We start from the raw sequence: 23,184 nt of genomic DNA on the forward strand, positions 1-23,184 counted from the left end.
TCTTCCTTGGTGTCTGTGTCTCTCTCAAATGACGCGCGCTGCTTGGCAGCGGGGAGGGGCCAAAACAGGCACGCCACAGCGGGGAGGAGCCAAAAGCTGGGGCGGGGTCGAACACGATTTGATGCTCGTTCGAGTAACGAGCACCATCGAGTACGCTAATACTTGAACGAGCATCAAGCTCGCCAGAGTACGTTCGCTCAACTCTACTGATGACCCATCTCTTAGATGACTATTCTCTTAGAAAAACGCCTTTAAAGGGTTAAGCACAAAAAGTTTCAAAATTTGTTACAAGGTCACAAGACTGTCTCAGCCATATGAAGCATGCACAAAAATGTCTTACAATAAGATGAGGAAGATCATGAGATATTCTGCAACATCACAATTTCGTGTGAAATGTTTTTCTGAAGAGGTCACACAAAAAACACCAACAAAAGCACTCTAAAAAAAAGGCGGATTAGGCTAGATTTGTCCTTTTATTTCTCACAATTCAGGACGGTATTGCACATTATCAGGGTATATAGCTCTCTTTATTACATTACTAAATATTTCATTTATTGCTTCCAAATATAGGTTGGGCTTTCTCTTAAATAAAGACTATGGAGGACACAGACAACTACAATACTGACAGAAGAGTCGAGGCCGCAGCGGCCATCCGTGTCGCGAGTTAGTAATATGTACTGTACATGGTTTGTAAAAAGTCATATGTGCAGAGGGGGGCTCAGTGATCCAGGATCCGGAGGTTTCCAGACACTATTTTGTTTTCTAATACTGCTCCAGGCGGGATGTCGATCCGGTCACCGTGATTGGCAATGATGATTACCGTGCCCTAGGAGAAGAAAGAAAAAAAAAAAAAAAAAGACTTTAGTGTACTTGTTCCTGAACTTAGATCTCAGTCCCGGTGGGTTGTGTTCCGGTATGAACCTTCTCACAATCAGTATAGATTCTTTTCTAGAACATTCCCTGCATTTAAGAAAACAACCTCTAAGACAACTTTGCAAAAAAGTACAACCGTGGGCTCAAGTGACTGTTGTAGATGTCCTTGGTAGGCCCGCCATTGCCTCGAATTAAATAGGATTGGCAGCTGAACCCCCGTGCCGATAACTACATAAGAGGAGTACTGTAGGTGTAGGAGAGGTTATACAGTACAAACAGCAGGACTCCACTTAAGAACGTACGGATGACTTGAAATAAAGGAGCTTGTTAAGTGCGGGATGGCGAACTAGCCGATAGCCGGCTGATAAAACATATGGTGTGGCGGGCATAAAAAATAAGAGTTTTGAAAGTAAGTGGCAGTGACATTTTGAAAAGTACTCAAACATAGAGGGGGGGGGGGGGGGGGGTGAGCTAAACACGGTCCGTCTAAACACTCTACATAAGCGCCAACAACCTGGTGGTGACGTCAACGCTTGCCCCGTCTAAATGGGACATTTGGCTCGACACTAAGGGATTAAACATACTTCAGATAAACCAAAAGGAAAGCACAAAGAAACCCCATCCCCGAGTTCTTCTCCTCCCGTCCTCTATATCTGTCACTTGCACCATTGTCATCATTCATTGGTCACACGTGTACAGAGTAATGTGGCCCTATAATTGCTCCATTATCCGTAATCCCCTTCCCAATATCTACACTGCCCGGGCACCGGTGCCAGGCTGGCACTACAAGCTCTTCAGTGTGTCAGGTCGTTATGATGCCTATAGACCATGAAGATACAATGACTCAGTTCATGCATACTGTACTAAATTAGTCATGTCCTGTATGCAAATACGTCTAACAATAGTCTACTTGTGTGTCAGGGCTTACGTTCTCACCGGTGAACAGCTGTGACACTGCCCATTACTCCAATGCCGATCCTTAAACAATCAAATCTTGTTTGCTTTGCAACTTCTCGTTAGGTCTCCATTGTCTGAGGACCTTTGTGACGAATGGCGCACAGCAGCGCCTGACAGAGTGATATGGAGTGAAGCGTCACGAACAGCTGAGCAGCGCAGGGTCACAACGCTCCGTACATACCTTCAGTACAACATTTTTCCCAAAGGTCACGTCTCCCGACACGGTGAGATGATCCAGCTCCAGCATATCCGGGATGCTCTCAAATCTCTTCAAGTAGTCTTGCACCTAAATATAAAGAAATGAAGTCATCTTGTGCCGAGTCACAAGACGGATGGAAATCATCGACTCACGGCTACAGCTAACCTTTATGTCATGGCTCGGACTGTCAATGAGATGGAACCATCTGTGATGTGACAGCCGGTGGCCTCATGGGATGAAGGTGACGATCTGAGGCTGATACAGTAGGAAGATAAATATTTATGGCCGATGCCTCTCCATAGATATTGCCGCATATCCTCCAGGTCAGATGATAATCTGATGTCTATGAGACCTGGCAGACTCATTGGAGGGGACTAGTAGGATCCTAGGTTGTTGGTTACCGTACTCTACGGGTGCTTTTACATGGGACCACTGCCGGGTATGGAAGCGCCCAATAGTTGTCCCAATCACTGTCGCTTTCACACAGAAGCAAGAGTCATAAAAACGTGCCACTCCGTCAAATACAGAATACAATTTAAACTCACCACCCTGATCCACAAAACTCTCCACAGCACCGCGCCGCCCTACATGGTTTCCCTCATCTCAATCCACCACCCAGTCCGCGCACTCTGCTTCGCTAACTGAAAGTGACTCTTTAATTTGAAACTCTCATTCGCGCCTCCAAGACTTCTTCAGAGCAGCACTAGTTCTCTGGAACGCGCTACCCTAAAACTATCCGGGCAATCCCTGGCACACAAAACTTCAGGCGTGCTCTAAAAACGCAACTCTTCAGGGAGGCATACCATATCTCCTAAACCAAACCCCTCTATACTCCCCCCTGATAACATGCTCCCTGTCTTACTGGGCCCTCATTGACTGCATAGCAGAAGGCGGATGACTGTTAATTACATGCCACAATGATTATCGATTGCGGCATGTAACCTGATAGTGGCTGGGATTGGAGTGCTCTGAGATTCCCGCCTTTGCAGCAGAGCCCCAGTTATCAGTTAGTTAGCTCCTGCTGCAGGCTCCGCCCCTGAGCCCAAGCCATCTACAAGCCTTACATGTACGGCATAAACCCCTCCCATGAGGTACATGTCCGTCATGGGGCAGGAAGGGGTTGATGCAAGTATCTGAAAGATGCCTATGAACAGTGAAGCATTCTGTGCCCACATCCTAACACTATTCTTTGGAGTAGAGAAGCTGACCGATACGGCGACTTTCCTCAAGACCCAGTAGACGTTGAGAACAGTATACTGTAAGTCTCGAAAGCGGTTTATGAAGTCGTGCAAGTATTCACATTTCTGGTGGACTGCGAACCAATGCTGGAGCAACACATGGTAGGTAATGGCCATGAAGACGGCTTCCTCGCTTACCTTGGTGAATGAGCTTCCCAGTTTGACAAGAGGCACGGTGGGGAATTCTCTCTTTTCACTCATGGTCAGAGAACCTGCGTTAAGGCTGTACAGGTTGGACATGACCAGGAGCAGGTCAGATGTGGTTTTTACAGGCAAGAAGCGGCTTCGAGGAACATTGATGCCCATTGAATTCTCAAAACTCTTAATAGCAGCGCCCACAGCAGTCTCCAGCTGAACGACATTTAAGCCTCCGTCCAGGGTCTGTAAGGACAATGGTGATTTATTCCAGTTATTCACCGCTCTTCACCCTTGTACCGAACCAAGACGGTCCCGGCAATACCTAATAGATTACGCAATGAATAAGCCTGCAACGTTTACCTTGGGATTAACTATGATTTCCATGTCAATGGCATTGGCTTCTTGCAGTCTCTTGACGGCAGACAAGGATATCCACAGATTATTTGTGTTGAAGATCTTGAATTTCGACACCGATTTGAACTCATCTACATGAGGCTTCGGGACCTGAGCGATTTCTACCAAACGCAGCTTGCCTTCATACTGAGTGAGCGTACCTCCCTATAGGTGGGTACAGAAGAGAGAATATACGCTTGAGGTCAGGATCAAGATTACATTTAATTACTCTACAAATATACTAATTCCACCTTTTAAACACATTTGTAAAAGAGCTGACAGTCATTTCACCAAACTCTACTATAACCATGCATACACTTGGCTCAGCAGAGCATGCTGGCTATTCTTCAACGGGAAGAGGTGAATAAGCTGCTGCCAGAAACCTTTGACAGCAGGTCATTATTCTGGGAGCAAAAGAAAAGATCAGGCATGCAGGACTCCAATATGCCCAATCCTTCCACTATACACATTATGTAGGCAGCTGAAAGAGGGTTTTGCCAACACAGACTATACTATCAAAAGTAATTGGACGCCTGAGCAAGGATCAAAAGTAGTATTTATTTCCATATGCTCATACTTTGTTTGGCCTTAAGAGAAAGTATCCCATGGAGAGTATCTGATGTCATTAACTTCTGATAAACTTCAGTTGGTATTTCCCTCCATTCATCCTGAAAATGTTTGGACAGTTCTCTCAAAGAAGATGCATTGGTCCGTCTCTGTAAAGGTGCAAGGAGTGTCGTCATTGAACAGTTAAACAATGGAAGAGTATTCTATGGAGTGAAGACTCACACTACCCCATGTTCAGATTAGATAGACATACCTGGGTTAGGCGGACGCCTGGGAAACACCTTTTGCCTGAGTGTGTTGTGCCAACAGGTAAGTACGGCAGAGGTTCCGTTACGATCTGGGGATGCTTTACATGTTTCTCGGCCCATTGGTTGTGGCGACGAGAACCATGAACACGGAGGTGTACCCTGACATTTTAGACAATAATGTGCTGCCGACAATGTGGTAATACTCTGGGAATGGTCGGCCATACTTCCAACAAGACAACGTGCCTTGTCACAGATTCAACGCTGGTTTGAGGAAAAAGATGTTCCACAATTGGATGCACAGAGTACCGAACTGAACATCCTTGGGACAAACTGGGATATCATGTCAGGAAATCTAAATGGCATGCATCCAGAAAGAACTCGACAAATGTTTGCAGGATGAATAAAGGGAAATACCAGCTGAAGTGTTTCAGACGTTAGTAGAAAGTATGCCACGGAGAGCATCCAATGTCATTAGGGCCAAAGGAGCCCCACTAAGTATTAACATATGGAAATAAATACTACTTTTGATTCTTGCTCGTGTGTTCAATTACTTTTGGTAGGATAGTGCATTTTATCGAAGGCCAGCACTGTAGAGCAATTTCTTATTAAATAGATTTTGTGGATAACCAAGACTGCTTTCACGCTGCACCTTTGCCTCATCCAGTCTTGTATATGTGAACAGCATTGAGATGAAAACCTTGATGGAACCATTAACTGGATAGAAGAAAGGTGTCGTCCCCAGATAGAGACAAAGTAGTCTCTGTATCTCACATTAAAGGCAACAGTTCCATCAGGGCTTCAGCCTCAGTATGTGAGAGTTCAACTCAAGACAAAAGGACCAAAAGTGCAAATGTGTAAGTAGCATCATATTCCCATCAAACTTGGACCCAACCGGACAATCGTGAATAACCACCAGGGCAATTTCACGCGTTCCGTTTTGATGCAGCTTTTTGAAGCCAATGTCAGGGTTAGATCATAAAGGAAGTGGAAATTTATAGGAAAAACTTTTATTCCATTCCTGGTTTTAACTTCAAAAACTGCATTAAAAAATGGATTGAAGTGTCAAGTCTAAGAGAACGCTAATGAAAAAAGATTAAATTATTGATTACTTCTGAGTTCTGCCCATCACATGAGAAGATTCCTGTTCTAGTATAACAGCAGAGCATTAAGCTGCACTTAGATGGAACTTTTATATTAACGGATTCCTTCTGGAATGAGGGATTAAGGGGATTTTTAATGGCCAAAGTCAGCCGTGGCATACCGACATTCAGCGAAAATATCAAAGGCGCAGTGACTTCATCCCAGGGATAGAGTGGGACCAGCTGTCAGACCGCCGAGGATCAGATATCCAAGCATATATGCCATCATACACCAGGGTGGGAAACCAATTTAACGTAGTATATGAATATATATATATATAAGCCTCTTTTTTTTTTTTTTTTATAAAACAGGACAAAAAAATGTAGGTCTTAAAGGGATTCTGTCACCAAGTTCATGAAGTTGGACTTGGAGCTGAGCTCCGAGTCACGGAGGCGGGCCACATCATCCCCCCCCCCCCTACCCACAGCATGCAATCTCTCCCTATACATAAAATGGGAGAGCACTGTCAATCCGCATTATTCAGGCAGGGAGAAGCCTGCACGGCCTACCTCCATGACTCAAAGTTCCTCCATGACTCAGAGTTCAGCTCTGATCAAACTTCATCATCCTGGTGACAGAATCCTTTCAAACAAATTAATCGTATGAAATCTGCTATGTAGCCAAAGTCAAAGCCGATGCCCAAGACCCTCCCATTTTACTAAACTCATTGTTTCAGTAGCCCTGGAGATGGGAGGAAAAAAAAAAGGGGTGTTTTCTAGATCACTTCTTTGTGTTTTTCCCCCTTTGGAATGAGGAATGGAACAGAATATCCTATTTGTTATAAGTGCTACAATGCGTTATGTTATAAAGGAGGACCTGATGTGGGGTAAAGCCAGCAGGGCCATATCTGTATCTTTGTTGACATTATCCCAGTTTTTCGTTTTCCTCTATACTATTCTTTTCCACTCATGCGGGTTCCTCCTAGGTTCATCTCCCGACACTGGGAAATCTGTCAAGTGGGTGGTTCCCTCCTCACTGTCAATGGGTCACAGTGGACTTCAAAGTCCAACGTTACTCATTGACTGTTAGGGGTGGGGACCACCCACTTGACATATTATTAGCACCGGGAGTTGGGCGCACAGAGAAGAGTATGAAAACAAGGCCACCCAACATCATAAGAAGTGGGACTCTATCTCATGAACAGTCTTCTTTAGGACGCAAAAAACCATTCTAGATTCCACCCACTTCTATAAACTGTGGAAGAGAGTCCATATCAGTTTTTTCCCAATCAGGGTTCCTTGAACCTGCTTGGTGGTTTTCCCAGACGTCAGAGCCATCACCTTTGCACGAAGCATGAAATGGTCATAAGGGCTCTCCAGGATGGAGGGGGTGGAAATGGTGAAGATTCCCATGCGTTATAAATGGGTATACTAAATCTAAAGTTGTACCTTCACTACTTTCTAATCATTATAAAGCCCTTGATGTCACTTCTTAAGGTATCCTACCAAGGAATGAGGGAAATGAAAAAAAAACAAAAAGCAGATACAGCTTTGAAAAGTGCGCGGTGGCTCTAATCAGACACTTCGAAGACCGGCGTCTTGTATTCTTTCGGCTGAATCAGCGCATTATATACAGCTACAAAGCAAGTAACATGTCATTGCTACTTAATTACAGAAACTTCCCGCAGCCACATCTACCGTCGGCCACGGAGGATGGAGATCCGATCGATTCGAATGTTCTGAAGTGCGTTCATTACAGGAATGTTCATCCTGCAGAGATTTTACATCACGCTAAACTTTTTCCCCAAAGCCAATCCTTCAAATCACCGCAAACAAAATTAATTGTGAATCATTCTAAGTGGGAGCGCTGTCTACAACTTATCCCCTATGAGCGCTGCGATAACGAGCGGCAGGAAATCTGATGCAAGTTTACCATCTGTCTCTTCATGTATTTCCGTAACATTTTATTACTGTTGACATTTACTTTCCTTTGTATGAAGGCCGGCATGCATTATTCAGCTCCTCGCTGAGCAGCCTATTTTGTGCCTTAATAACCAGGAACCGGTTTACATTGTCAAACTCCAAGAACCACAATATTTTATCAGCGTAGCCATATGAAGGCTGATAGACATATAATATTACCCAGTTACCACAAAAGATAAGACCTACCCTGAAAATACGCTCTAGCCTAATTTTCTGAGGAGCTTGAAATATAAGCCCTACCCTCAAAATAAGCCCTAGTTACACTACATTTAAAAAAAAGGGGGGGGGGGGGGGGGGAGAATACATTACTTAGCAGGTTCAGTCCAGGTCCCTCCTGTTGCTCTCTAGAGGTTCACCACAGTTCCTACAGTCCTCATAAATTCAACATCCAGGAAGCAATGGCTGTGATTGATTCTTCGACCAGTGCTCAGCCAATCATTGCAGCGCTGGATGAACCAATGTGATGGCTGCGATTGGTCACAGCTTAGCCCATTTATAAATCCCTCCTCTATAATGCGATGGCTGTTGATTGGCTGAGGAGCGGAAGAACCAATACGATGGCTGCGATTGGCCACAGCCCAACGCATTCATAAATCCCTCCTCTATAATGCGATGGCTTTTGATTGGTTCTTCCACCACTGCTCAGCCAAATCAACAGCCATTGCATTATAGAGGAGGGATTTATGAAAGAGCTGAGCTGTGGCCAATCGCAGCCATCACGTTGGCTGAGCAGCGGTGGAAGAACCAATGTGATGGCTGCGATTGGCCACAGCTCAGCTCATTCCTAAATTCCTCCTCTATAATGCGATGGCTGTTGATTGACTCTTCGACCAGTGCTCAGCCAATCACAGCCATCACATTAATTTGTCCATCGCTGCATTAATTGGCTGAGTAGCAGTCGAAGAACCAAATCGCAGCCATCACTTCCTGGAGGTGGGATTTATAGATCTCATAGCCAGTAAGTGATCTTGTGTGAGTGGCGGCCGACTGTGGGAAGCAGTGGGAGCGACGTGGACCAAGCCTAGGTAAGAATAAGACCTTTCCTGAAAATAAGACCTAGTGATTATTTGTGTCAAAAAAAATTATATAACACAGGGTCTTATTTTTAGGGAAACACGGTATGTATTCTATAAAACATATATTATACACATACACACAATATATTATATATTCTTCATGCGACAACATTCACCTTGACATCCGCCCTCGTCTTATCTGTAACCTCCATGACAAATTCACAGCGCTTTCCATTTGGCGGATTCATAAGGTGATTGAGGAGGTAGAGGTCCACCGTAGCACCAAGATTATCAATATTAGACACAAAAATATATTCTTTTCCTTCATCTATAAGAGTGTCCAAAAGTCCTGAATTGTGAAAGCTGGCATAGATATCACCATGCCCAGGAGGGTACCAGGCTTCAGCGTTCTCTACTGAATAGGATAAGTCCTTGGCTATCGGTAATAAGGATTCCTTATTTACTCTTGGGTATCTGTAAAAAAATAAAATTAAATTAAAAAAAAAGGAGATGTTGGTTAGAAAACCCTCCTTCTTGATATTGTATGAAAATAAAAAAAAATTCATAGAACACACAGGAAAACCACAAAGCCCTCCACTGGAAGGCGGCACAGAGCATTGCCCTAGTACATCGTACTGAAGTAGAACAACGGTTACTGAAAGTAAGTGGTGCAAGCCTTTTTGGATCGTTGACGGAGCCTTGCAAGTTCTTATAACACCCTGGATCGTAACGGATCAAGAAAGCCGTTTCGGCACACAGCCGACACCACACCCACCAGCTGCAGCCAATGACTGCACGCGGTAATACCGCCCTTACAAAACGTACAGCCATTGGGTGGTGGCGAGGCTTTCAGTTACTGCAAGAACACCACGGCACAAACCTGAAACAGCTGTAAGCAGAGTACAATAAATGGCCTTTATGATCTATATAACTGTTGGGCATCATGGTGCCCAGGATGTGAGCACTAATGCCATGAACGGGCGGCTGGGCTGTGGCCTCAGATTGGCTGGGCTGTGCCGTGCCGACCGGCTGGGCTGTGGCCTCAGATTGGCTGGGCTGTGCCGTGCCGACTGGCTGGGCTGTGGCCTCAGATTGGCTGGGCTGTGCCGTGCCGACTGGCTGGGCTGTGGCCTCAGATTGGCTGGGCTGTGCCGACATCAGGATCTTGATCAAGGCCGCCCCGTTGTTTCCCGGGTAAAGAAGAGAGGCAAGTACAGCTTCCTTTGTTATTTTATCACTTGCACAGCCATTTAAAATCTTTATTTTATTCTCGGACATCCCCTTTTTAGGAGAACCCATCACCTCTCCTGACACCTACATATTTAGGGGAACTGGTCATCAACTAGGAACATCATAAACTTAAGTTATGGAGCTCATAGCACAGGTTCTGAAAAGTCCAGAAATGTGATCTGCATACCTAATATTCCCCATGGAGTAAGACATTGTGCCCTCCTTTCCTTCGTATGACCTATTATTGTACAGTTCCTTGGTTATTCCTCATAGAAGATTCATGAATGACAACTGGGCGTGCCCTTCAGTCAGACAGTCCATACTGATTTTTAAAATTTGTTTTTCATCTTATATTATTTAATCTTGTTTCATAGGAAATCTGTTTTAAATCGCCTTAAATTCCAATAAATACCCCAAATATTAATCCTTCAATTGTGCATTCCTGTACCTCTGGACCACCTACTTGATAACTACACTTTTGAGCTTATGTACCTCCCTGATCAAGTAAAGCCCCATTTACACGCAAAGACAATCTTTCAAACAATTGAAAGCTTAAGCGATCTTTTTGCATAAAGTGTTAATGGACACTAATGTCCATTAACACTTAATCAGCTTCATTTTAGTGTAAAAGGGCCTCCAGAAGCTGTTTGCATAGCGCTGGGCTCTGCACACAGCTGCATTTTCTCGCATGGGCTGTCAGCAGAATACAATGTAATCTGCCAACACCCACTAAGAACACAGCGTGCGGTCTGTTATCTTGTCTGTGGCTAAACGATTGATTTTAAGCTCACCTTAAAATCGTTGTTCAACCGAAAAGCGCATGATGGCCACATTTACACGCAACGATAATCGCTCATTTGACCGAATTTTGAGCGATAATCGTTGCGTGTAAATGGGCTTTTAGTGACCGACCTTCCAGTTCTTTTGTACCTATTAATTGGTTTGCCACATGAAGCATTGTCCTTGAGCGCAGTCTGCCCTTTTTTGTTTTTCCATTTCATCCCACTGATTGGAGATCAGACTGTGAAGAGTAGACCCCTCCCACAAATAGTAACACCCAGTTGACAAGTTATCCATAAACTTCCAGAAGTCGTACAGAGGAACAGCATAATGTAGAATTCAAAGACAAGATGCTGAAGGTTTGCCATTTTACTGGGAATACATATATTAAATTAAGTCCCAGAGCAGTTGGTCACACACCCCACCCACCCATTCTGTTGATTGATTTATTTTTTGCTGGACTCGCCAATTATCTAATGTGAAGGGGTGTTACAACTAAATGAGTGTAATGTGAATTACTAAAGGGGGTATCTAACCTTTTAAAACTGATGGCAGGGGGGCTAACTATAGGGGACGCAGTTTCACTCGTGCCCAGGAGCCTTAGGGGGTTCATAAGGTCCCTCTTCCCCATATAGGGAGCCCAGTACTATGAATAAAGCATTATAGTTGGGGGCCCCTTACAGATTGTGCATTGGGCCCAGGAGCTTCAAGTTACACCTCTGACTGATGGCTTTTCCTCAGGATAGGCCATCAATATATATGATTGTTAGGGGTCGGCTACTCAGGGTCTTCACTGATAAGGTGATTAAAGGGGCTCGATGCGGACTCTTCCAACGTTTGCCTCTCAATACACCGTATTATTTTCAGTGGTTGAGTAATACAGGCTTGTCCCATTCATTTAAATCACCATCATCACTCCTGCTGGTTGTCAGAGGTTAGAAAAACATGGCTGCTGTCTTCCAAACACAGCACCACCCCTGTCCATAGGGTTGTGTATGGTATTGCAGCTCAGCTCCATTGAAGTTAACGGGAGCCGAGCTGCAATACCGAAACACAACCAATGGACGAGGGCGGCGCTGTGTTTGGAAAAAAAAAGCAGCCATGTTTGTCTGAGCCTGGACATTCCCTGTCATTAGAACGGTGCTGGCCGCTACACCTTTATCACGTCCTGATATGAAAGGGCATAAGAAATCTGATTTAAAGAGTTAAGTGATATAATTATATTCTGCTGCACGATACATTTTGACATATTTGCTTGATAGGCAGACAGAAATCCCCTTGAAATCATTCGCATCACTAAGGCACATCAGATATGAAAAATTAATATTTCATGGACTCTCAGGAAACTGAAGGAAGACGCGAGATCAGAGTCACCGCTAACCGAACAATATTATCTTCCTGAAATAAGCATTCCTCACTGGTTAGACGGTGTCAGGCGAGCCGCACATTCCGGGATCTGTTCCCAATTTCCTCTTTTGAGGCTTTAAGAAAAATATTCAGGACACTGGTCATAAATACTTCCATGTACTAAATAATAAATGCAGTACGTCCCAAGGCCCGCAGCTGGAAGCCGCACAGCATGCAGGTCCTGGATCTCCGGACAGACATGGGGAGAGAAGGTCATAGGAAGGATGCCGTCATATGTACAGCCACACCATAAAAGGGTCCAATCCCGAATATACAGTATAGTTTAATTCCATTACTCTTAACCCTTTCCAATCCAATGTCGGTCTGGGTGCAGATGCACTCCTGCACTGATCCTCATCAAGGACCCCCCTCCTTTACACATTACATAGCTCTCAATTAGCACTATGTAATGCAGAGAGATTCCAGCCGGCGATCATGTGACCGCCGGTGTTACCTGACCCCCAGCGGTCACATGATCGCCGAACCAGGAGGCGGAAGGGAGAATGCGGAAGTATTACTTCCGCATTCCCCCCACGGTGCAGTGAGCACCTGCACCCTCCTGAACTCTGTCAGTTCAGGAGGGTGAAGGGAAAATGTATTTTTTTTCTCATCCATTCTCCCCAGCTCCAATTTATTTGGAGCTGGGGAGAATGGATGAGAAAAAATAAATGGATTGGAAAGGGTTAAGTTTTTTGTTGCAGTTGAGCATTTGGTTATGGGTCACCAAACATTACTAACAGACCCTGATGCAGAATGTATGTCTTGTCTTTCAGTCTTTCTGCAATCTTCATTGCTGTGGAGCTTCTACAATAGCGGCAAAGGAATTTAGCAGTGCTAACAACTGAGCCACCACACCTCGAAAACTGGGGTTCTACGTCCCTGTCGGACTATGAACAACATCTGCATGGAGGTTGTATGTTCTCATTGTGTTTATGCTTTCTTCTCAAGCATGGTAGCGCACTCTTTAGCCCTGCTGGAATTGTAGATTGAAGTCTGACTAATGGCGATGCCTGAATTGGCTCAGTGTTTTTCATTCTTCTTGCTCTTCTATTTCTCTGGCAATGACAGAACAGGTGTGGTGGCTCAGCCATTAACACTGCTGCCTTGCAGGACTGGAGTTGTAGATTCAGATCTGACGGAGGGTGATGGCTGTATGGAGTTTTTCAAAGTTGATGTTGTCCTTGATGAGATTTGAACCTAAGACCCTAACATTACAAAGACAACATCGCTAACCACTGAGCCTCATTCATTGAAGAAGCCCCGCCATGTTTTAAATGCCAAAGACAGATGTAAGCGGAAAGCTCCAGTTTCCGATTTCCATTTTTAACCCTTTCCAATCCAATTAGTATCCTGGTTTTCCTAGGGGGCTTACTCTTTTTCTGCCGTTATACAACTGCGCTATCTGCTGGCTAAAGCTAGTACTGCATGAGGGGACACATTAGATAGGCTCCAACAGCAGAGAGGCTGGCAATATACAGTAAGAGAGCCCCGACGGACGTCTTTCAACACCAGAGCTGTACAGCCTGAAATCATAATGTCTTCAGAGGTCAGACAGTGGATTGGAAAGGGTTAATAAAACTGGATCAGTCGACAAAACGCTTTTGTGAACGTAGCTTAAGGTTTACCGTATACGTTTTTATCTACAAAGTCCCTGAATAAATCGTAAACTGGGCTGAAAAGGCTTAAAAAGAATTACAATAAAGCAGTCATCTGAATGTATGGACCCCAATACCTGCTCTGATTGAAGGTGTAGATCTTCACCCGGCAGTGGCTGTACTTCTGCAGGATTTTCTTGGTGTCTTCATCGGTATTGAAGGAATTCATCAACACAAGAGGGACGTCCGTGTTGTAGGTTTTGTTCAAGTGCTAAAGCAGCAGTCAAAAGTTACAAAACATCCAAAGTCACGATTAGGTATCACTAGCAAAACATCAAGTAAACACAAAATATAACAAACGGACCAACATCACAGAACATGTACGAGGGTGGATCACATGTGCAGCGGAACCCCCGGACAGAGATTCCATCACAGATGCAACTGAAAATGCATGCAGCCTTTTTTCTTCCACCTAAAAGAGGGCCAGCTTGGTTGAAAGCGGATGGACCCCATTATAGTCAATAGGGTCCGCCAGCGCTGTTCAGTTCCATCCAGAGACTGAGCCGTTCAGCCGCGGGGATTCCGCTTCTTGCTTCCTGAACGGAGCAAGAAAGCTTGTTTATCACACTTCCTCAGTGCTGCAGCCAGACCACAGTCTGACACTATCACCCGCCACCAGCTGAACATAAAACTGCAACGTTTCTGCAATACCGAGTATTTGAAATATTACGAACTTTATGTAGGCTGGCACTGTGTGGCGCCACGCAAAGGTTCTGAAAAATTTGCATGTATTCCCCCCCCCAAAAAATATATCCCCCTATTACCTTCACAGAGAGGGAGCGTGAAATACTACAAAGATTCAATAGTAGGAAAAGACTAACCCCTCACTAAATCCCCCTCATTAGGCCTGAAGTACAGGGTGTCTCAGAAGTGTGGAAACCCCCATAAAGAATGAAAACATGGCGGATGGTGAGGCAGTTTTGCATACGAGTTGCAGGGAAAAGGGGAAGCCTGTTTGGCCAGGTCACCAATATGACGGCCATTTTGAACTTGGATTCAACTCCAATTTTTCCTATGGGTGTGTGTTACCACATTGGTAGAGATTTTCACCAAAAAAACAATGGCGCGTTTCATTTTAAAGTAACTTTATTCGTTCTCATGTTAACGCAGTGATTGGTCTCTTTATTACAGGCAACATGAGCGATGGCATCATCTCAAGCAGAATGTGTCGAGCCCGTCCTTATATCAGGTTTATGAAGTCATCGCCACGGATTTCAATCAACATCACCCAACCAGACCTCCCATTACTCACAGTGCAGTTGCCAAACTTCTTCCAAATGTCAAAAAGGTTTTGTCGCCAAAAAACAAAATCTGGACGACCAAAACAGTTACGGCTGAAGCAACAACTGCTGTTCTGGCCTCATTCATCAGTAATGGTTTTTGGTTGTTCAGATTTTGGCTTTATCAGCGACACAACCTGTTCCTCAAAATTTGGGAAGAAGTTTGGCAACTGCACTGTGGTTAGCGGGAGGTCTGGTCAGGTGGTATCTGCGGCAATGACATGTCCATCGCTCACCTGATATAAGGACAATCTCAACACGTTCTGCTTGAGACAATGCTATCATTCACATAACCTGTAATGAAGGAAGATGACTTACCATGAGAATGGAACACCATTGTTTTTCTGGTGAAATTCTCTGACTGGTTGATATACCACATACCGACTTTCTCATTGGTGCGTTTAGAGTTGAATCCAACATTGTGGCATTCAAAATGGCCGCCACGTTGCTGACATGGCCCAACAGGTTTCCCACCTTCCTCTGCAGCTTGTATGCAAAAGTGAATCACCATCTGCCAAAGACTTTTCATTCTATATGGGTGGTCCCACACTTCGAGACACCCAGTATATATTCCCCCACTGCTCTCCATTCCTCCCGCTCTCTGAATACATTCCGACATACCGATTAGTTTCCAGTGAAATAGTCTAACATTTTGGAGGGCCGCTCCGGACACCACTGGCACTCACCTCTATTTGTTTCACAGTGAGATCCAGGAAGGTGTTCTCATTCCGAACGCCGATCAGACTCTTTGGGCCTTTACAGCCCATGCTGGTTCCCAAGCCTCCATTGAGCTTGACGACGACCAGCTTGTTAAGGACGGACGCGATGTTATCCGGTAGACCTCTGGCCTTTATCTTCTCGTACGGCTGAATCTTTAATACGAATAGAGAAAAGCAAAAGTTATAGATAACTACATCACATATCTAGAGGTATACAGAAGTACCTGGTCAAAGCTGGTGGGACTGGGCCATTTAAACACGTCTCGATGGTTGATTCAAACATTATATGCCCTCTATAGAGGAGTTACACGAAAGGGGCGAATCAGTCTAGAAATGCAAATCATGAAACGTCATGCATACAACCAAACAACATTATGATCCTCCCTCATGTAGATTGTATTCGTCTGCAGCACATCCTCGTTTCCTCGCGGAGACCGGCTGCTGACGAACAAGCATTTTTATTCCTGCATAAATGATCCAATCGGTCGGCGACTAATGCACTTGCTCGTTCACTCAGCTTGATGACTATGATTATCATTCACTTTCGATCATTTGAAGGTTAATCGTTCTAAGAAGCCCCCTATTTCCACATAAACTGTACTGCACAGGGCGGTGTAGTCAGACTCTCCCCATACATCACAGGATGTCACCTACGCACTCCGGGTCAACTCAGCACCTTTCACTAGTAAACTGCACACAGAGTCGTCAGGACTATGACTCAGGACACATGAGGCAACGGATCAGAGAAAATAACGTGGAAATGTTCACTGCAGACAGGGAGGAACTGACATAACCAGCATCAACTGTTCCATTACTCAATGAACCCTGTAAACCGAATATTAGCCTCATTACCCCCCCAGAGATCATTACTGCCGGGTTTCCGCTTACTAAAAAAAATGATGACTAAAGTCTGAAGAACTTCTTGCACAATCCTACCAATCCCCAAGTACTTAAAGGGCAGAACAACTACTGAACATCTATAAAAGGTTCTTCATGTCATACACAAACACAATATGCAATGTCAGATAAGCCCGACAAAGTATCATCTATAAGGCCAAGGTCCAACACGGAGTCAGCAGTGGCCATCAGATCAACAGAACATAACCCGAGGCAGATGGTGAATCACTGGCCGCTAGGATCTAGACTTTTTGTTATCATTCACAACCTATTGTATCAGTAGTACCCAATCTCTGGCAGATTACAAGCCTGTTTCAAACACGACATATGGTGTTGATTCGCAATGAAAAGTGAAAGTGAAGAATTCGATTAAATAAATGGCCTACTGATATGATGTTTCCTGCCAGTTTTTACCACATTACTTAGAAAAAATAATGTAAAATGCAGATAAAAGCAGCAAAGATGAAGACAGAGAGACTTATTGCCAAAGAAAGTAAAACTAAACCTAAACTCATGCTACAATTACATAAATAGTAAAGATAAATACTTAAGTGTTGGCCCTTTAATAAATAATGTAAGAAAAACTGTAGAGACTGATGAGGATAAAGCAAATCTATTAAATAGTTTTTTTTTTCTCTCCAGTTTATTCACATAGGAAAATGAAATGTCAGATGAGATGCAGGGTGATCAAGTAAACTCCCCATTAAATGTTACCAGTCTAACTCAAAAAAAAGTGCAGCAACTCCCAAAAAGATTAAAATAGACTGGTCCAGATGACATACACCCCCAGGTTTTAAGGGAATTAAGTAATGTGATAGACCATTGTTTTTTTTATATTTAAGGCCTCTATAGTAACAGGGTCTGTTCCAATGGATTGGTGCATCACCCTTATAGTGTCAATGTTCAAAGAAGGGGTCAAAAAGTGAACCTGGAAGCTACAGGCTGCTAAGTCTAACTTCTACTGTGGGTAATCGGTTTAAAGGGTTTCTAGGAGATGCTATCCCAGAAGACCTTAGGGTAAATAGCTCTATTATTCTGTATCAGTATAGGTTTATGAGAGATCGCGCCTGTCAATCCAATCTGATCAGGTTCTTTGAGGTGGCAAATTCTAGACTGGACCGCGGAGAGTCACCGGATCTTGTGTATCTGGATGTTTCCATAGCGTTTGATACTGTGTAGCATAAAAGGTTGGTATATAACATGAGAATGCTTGGTCTGGGCGAGAATGTGTGTAAGTGGGTAAGTAACTGGGCAGTGATAGAAAGCAGAGGGGGGTTATAAATGGTACATACCCTGATTGGGTCACCGTTACTAGTGGGGTGCCATAGGGGTCGGTTTTGGCCCCTATTCTTTTTCATATATTCATTAATGACCTGGTAGAAGGATCGTGCAGTAAAATATAATTATTCGCAGAGGATACAAAACTGTGTAAAATTATTTAGCACAAGAGAGGACAGATTGTGATTGCAAAATGGATCTGGGTAAGTTGGGGGCTTACGCAGAAAAGTGCAAATGAGGTTTAACACTGATAAATGTAAAATTATGCACCAGGGCAGAGAAATACCGGTCACCATTACACATCACAATTGGGGCGGTTTACTTTAGAAAAAAAAAAAAAAGATGACTAAGAGGCGAACTGATATTTCCGTATAAATGTGTCAAGGGAAATTAGAGATCTCTCCCTTGATCTATTTATACCTAAGACTGACTAACAAGAGGGCGCCCTCTACATCTAGAGGAAAGAAGGTTCCTACACAGAAGGGGGTTCTTTACTGTAAGAGCAGTGAGACTGTGGAACTCTCTGCCTGAGGATGTGGTGATGATGAACCCTATAGGAATGTACAAGAGGGTCCTGGACATCTTTCTTGAGCGTTACAATATTACATGTTACAACCACTGACTACTTCAATCTGGCAATCAGAACCATTCCTGAATCAGAAAGGAATTTTTCCGCTTAAATGGAGAAAGTTGGCTTCTAACTCATTGGATTTTTTTTTGCCTCCCTCTGGATCAACATTGGGGGAAGGGGGTAAGAAGGGTTATAGGCTTAACTGGATCGACCAGTATCATTTTTCAGCCTAACATACTATGTTCCAAGGTTCTAGCAATACTATGACATATCTTGTGCTACTAGTCGTAATAGTTATCAGCTCTACCAACAGCTGAGGTGCCATATGCAGGGGGAACAAGAGCGATATATGGCTCCTGAGCCACTGGTTGGATTGGGGAAAGACTGTAGTGGACCAAGTACTTTTACACTTTTTCTGCCAGAAACGAGCCCAGATTCATGTTTTTTGCAAGTCAATTGGGGTTCATTCATCTCCATTTACATGCAGCAATGAGCACCTCTGTATGTGCCAAATCGATTATACACTTGTTTAGGTACATGCAGTTCCCCTTTTGTGGGCAGCACATTGCTGTTTCCACAGACCGACGTGCCGCCAACCACAGACCGACGTGCCGCCAACCACAGACCGACGTGCCGCCAACCACAGACCGACGTGCCGCCAACCACAGATGGCTTTCGGTGGCGCCTAATAAAAGATGTGATCATCCAACAAACGAGCGTTCGCTCATTCCTTAAGTGATCAGTGCCCCCTTCACAGTCGTTCCTGATCATCTGCCCATGTTAAAGACCCAGCACTGATGACCTGACCAGCGTATGTGATCATAGGGACTACAACGTGAGTAATAGAAGACGCATTCAGGTTCTGTGTAGCACAATGGGGGCTCATCTTCTCGCGGGCTGAATGTACTTCAGTCTACTAAAACCTGTTGTAGACAAGAAGCCAATGGTACATGTGGTAACCTATGGAGGTATTCCAGGGGCATCAACCAGTCTTCTAAACAGATGGTAACAGTTTACACAATATATAACAAAATGTAACTATGTAGAAAGGTTTCCAAAAAGAAAAAATGCAAACTGTAGTAGTAAAAAAAATACATTTCAAGACTAAGTGAAACAAAGATTTAAATATCCTGATTCAATACCAAACATGTCACAGATTTCTCTCCAGTGACCTCTGATATGGTCGTTTAGCCCAAAACAATTAAAAAATACTTCACTTGAGCTGGCATAGCAATACAGACAGTCATGTAAGCCTGTACTAACACAGGAGCCTCAAAACTTCAAAGAAAGTCTATTTGCCCGCTGACAGGGTTCAGACATCACAGCGCTCGGATGTTCTGTATACTCCGTACGCTCAGGAAACAAGTCGGTGAAAAATAAATTAGGTCGATTTAACGTCCTTTGCCAGTTGTAGAAGCAATTGGCCTTCTGTGAATTCCTTGCTGGGAGCGGAAAAATGCCTTAAGAGTGCGACATAGGCATTACCTTCTAGAAGAAGAAAAAATGTAAAAAAATGACCAATATAAAAAGCAAGAACACAAGTGAATGAGATCATGTCAATGGAGGGGAGGCTACAAAGCAGAAGAGTAGCAGCAGCAGCAATGGTGTGAAAGAAGCAGCCAATTTATTGCCCCATGTGCCACAGCAGGGGCACATGGGGCAATAAATTGGCTTCTTTTAAATCATTGCTGCTGTCGCTACTCTTCTATTTTGTGGACTATATTGGGAGTAAGAGTTCCATGACTCCCTAGTGGTGGCTTTGCAGGACTTATCCTTCTCCCTGCATGGGATTTTCTTGAGTGCGCTGCTAGATTTTGCTGTTTGGGTTCAATGGAGGGGATGCTGTCTGAGGATTCAGACCCCCCCCCCCCAGAGAAAGATATAGCAACATGGAGCCCTTGGCTACAGTTTCAAAACCTCTGATTTTCAGGCCTTGTGAACCTAAACCTTACCCCACTAGTGAGACTACAGGGCACCCCCCCTAATTTACTCCTTCGGTATGTATCTGTGAAATCTGGCATTGTTCTGCTTATTATGCCGTGAGCAAGAACCAGTGTTGTTCGTGAAACATGGTCCATGGAATGGTGCACATTCTATGTGATTCGGGTTCTAATAATATGGATTTTTACCTTATCTAGAAGTGCCGCATATCTATCCTACGGCCCAGCTCCATCAAACCCCCTACTGAGACTTTTTGCATTCACGACCAAAACTTTCGGATTACCACAGACCTGTATTATGTAATGTACAAAAGATTTTCAAGGGTGGAAATTTCTACTAGTTGCTTGATTACATTTAATCTTTGCACCAGATCAAATATTTAGTTTGCATCTATCATTTCAATGTTTACTGACTTACAAAATAAGAAAACCTTGACCGTCGCTCACAGAGGGGCATCCAAAAAACAGTATTTAATCTTCGGACACGTGACTTATTGCAGCAAGTATTAAACTAACAATTTGGAAATCTGACACTGATGTAACAATTACACTGAAGATTTAGTTAAAGTGCTACAAAAAAAAAAAAAAAAAAAAAGTCATTGCTGCAAAATACGACGCTCTCCAGCTGTTAACCCCTTCAGTGGCAGGTTTATTACCACCATATATGGCAGGGAAATCTTCGGGGCTTGCTGCGCTGAGTATGCAGTAAAAACCCCGGAAGATTTCAAATGACAGCTCGGTGCTCTGCAAATTTCAGCACTAGAGCTGTCCACGGAAATCTGCATCGTGAGTGCAGCAAGCCCCCAAGATTTTCCAGGCGTGCCACTAAAAGGGGTTAAAGGACGCCAGATTCACATGTTCAAAGAAAACTGTCACACATACAGATCACATTACCATACGGATTTATACAGTATATAATCCAAACGCATCCAGTAGTGCGGCTGCCGATTTGGATAGGGGCAAATTTAGAGGTGAGATAAATTGGACAAAAACTATGTTTTTAGCACTTGGCCTTTTATTACACATGCGGCTATCTGGTCTTTTAGAGTTGCCGCTGATCAGGATATGCAACTGCTGCAGCCAATCACTGGCTATTAAAGGTCACTGCTGGGGCCAGTGATTGGCTGCAGCAATCATGTGACCTGGTCAGCAGCAACCAGGAAGGACAGAGTAGTTGTGAAGCAATTTTAAAGTTCTAAAAAAAAACAAACCTTTAAAATTTGTCAAAATCCTACAGTACTAGGCCTTTCACCCCCCAAAAAAGGTGAAAACCAATATGGCCGCCATTACAGCCACCATACTACTTTTCAAAAATATGGAAGCAAAGTCAGTTTAGTAATACCACCAAACCACAGCAAGTATTACTGCATAACTAAACAGACGTCCCATTCTGTATGATGGGGAACTGTAGGGTGTTATAATGTCGGCCATATTGGTTGTCAGATCGAAATAAGGTTCAATACGGATATACGTTTTGCTACCTTATTGTTCCATATGATCCTTACAGTCTGTGCACATTAATGCGGTGTTCGGTTCTGTTTTTTTTTTTTTTTTTTTTTTTTTTTTTTTTAAGAAAGACTAATAGGCCATTTACACCACAGGACAATTATCGCCTAAAATTCGTTAAAAGAAATTTGAGCAAAATTGGGCAGTGTAAATGCAAAATACATACGTTTTTAAAAAGCCCTCACTATTTGTTCGCAGTTAGGTATCATAAAAACTCATCGCTGGCTTCACGTTCCATGTAAACGCTCCCCACTCAGCGCCTCCCATGGAAGGTGAGGCGCTGAGCAAGTAGCCAGTGAGAAGCCCACGATCCAGCGGCAAAGTCTGTCCAAACACTCTGCATGAGCGCCAACAATCTTAGCAGTGACGTCAGTGCCCATGCAGTTGTTTAGCCAACTGTCGTGCCGTGTAAAAGGGCCATAACTGTTGTCTGCAGCACTATTATTGTCGCCAAGACAATGGGATTCATCAGGACTCTGAGATCCACTTAAAAACTAATCTAGATCTGTCAAAGCTCAATTAAAGGATTTTCCAGGATTAGAAGACAAGCGTCTGCTTTTTCCAGAAGCGGCTCCATTCCCATCTATGGATAGTGGTGGCTCTCTGCTCCATTCACCTACAGCTGTAATCAAAAGGATTTTATCCCCAATTGCTAATTCGCTTTAGCTGCCAAATTCATACATTTTCAGAGGTTTGCAGAACAATTTAAATAAGCCCGGCACAACTCGTAAGAAATGGTTTCTCAAATTTCACCACAAAATGTCACTACGGTTCCAGGATTGTCACCCCCTTCATGCCAACTGTCTAATAATTAGTAGCTGTTATGATCTGCTGCAAACAATGCAGCGTTCCTGAGGAATCGTAGCCCATTCCTCATAGTCAATGGCCTCTAGTTCACTAGAATTCTGGGGTTTGTATGCCGACACTGCTTTCTTTATATCCCAAAGATTTTCTATGGGTTGAAGTCAAGTGACTGATGGCCACTCCAGAATCTTCCAGGACTTCTTCTGGGTCCAAGCCCTGGTGGACTGAGGTATTCTTGGGATCATTGTCCTGTTGGAAGGTCCAGTGATGCCCAGGCTTCAAGCCCCCCTCACAGAAGGCTTGGTATCTTCTCCTAGGATTTCCTGATGGTTTATCGAATCTATCTACCGCCCCAGAGTATCACCGAGCCACCGCCATACTTCACTGTAGGCAGGGTGCTCAGCACATGCTTCCTTCTTCCTCCTT

General features: G+C 43.9%; 1 protein-coding gene across 4 annotated transcripts in view; it reads right to left on the reverse strand.

Annotated features, from left to right (window-relative positions):
- Positions 1-454: 454 nt before the first annotated feature.
- Positions 455-23,184, reverse strand: part of UGP2 (UDP-glucose pyrophosphorylase 2) — an 80,501-nt gene continuing 57,771 nt past the window's right edge. For all 4 annotated transcript variants that reach the window (XM_066595497.1, XM_066595496.1, XM_066595495.1 and 1 more), the window contains 7 exons: positions 15,730-15,915; positions 13,841-13,974; positions 8,868-9,165; positions 3,766-3,963; positions 3,406-3,648; positions 2,012-2,116; positions 455-826 (listed from right to left, as the gene is read on the reverse strand). In XM_066595497.1, coding sequence (XP_066451594.1) covers positions 719-826; positions 2,012-2,116; positions 3,406-3,648; positions 3,766-3,963; positions 8,868-9,165; positions 13,841-13,974; positions 15,730-15,915 — 1,272 coding nt within the window. In that variant the 3' untranslated portion in view covers positions 455-718. The remainder of the gene's footprint in view (positions 827-2,011; positions 2,117-3,405; positions 3,649-3,765; positions 3,964-8,867; positions 9,166-13,840; positions 13,975-15,729; positions 15,916-23,184) is intronic.

The sequence above is a fragment of the Eleutherodactylus coqui genome, chromosome 3, assembly GCF_035609145.1.
Source record: "Eleutherodactylus coqui strain aEleCoq1 chromosome 3, aEleCoq1.hap1, whole genome shotgun sequence".
NCBI classification, from domain to species: Eukaryota; Metazoa; Chordata; class Amphibia; order Anura; family Eleutherodactylidae; genus Eleutherodactylus; species Eleutherodactylus coqui.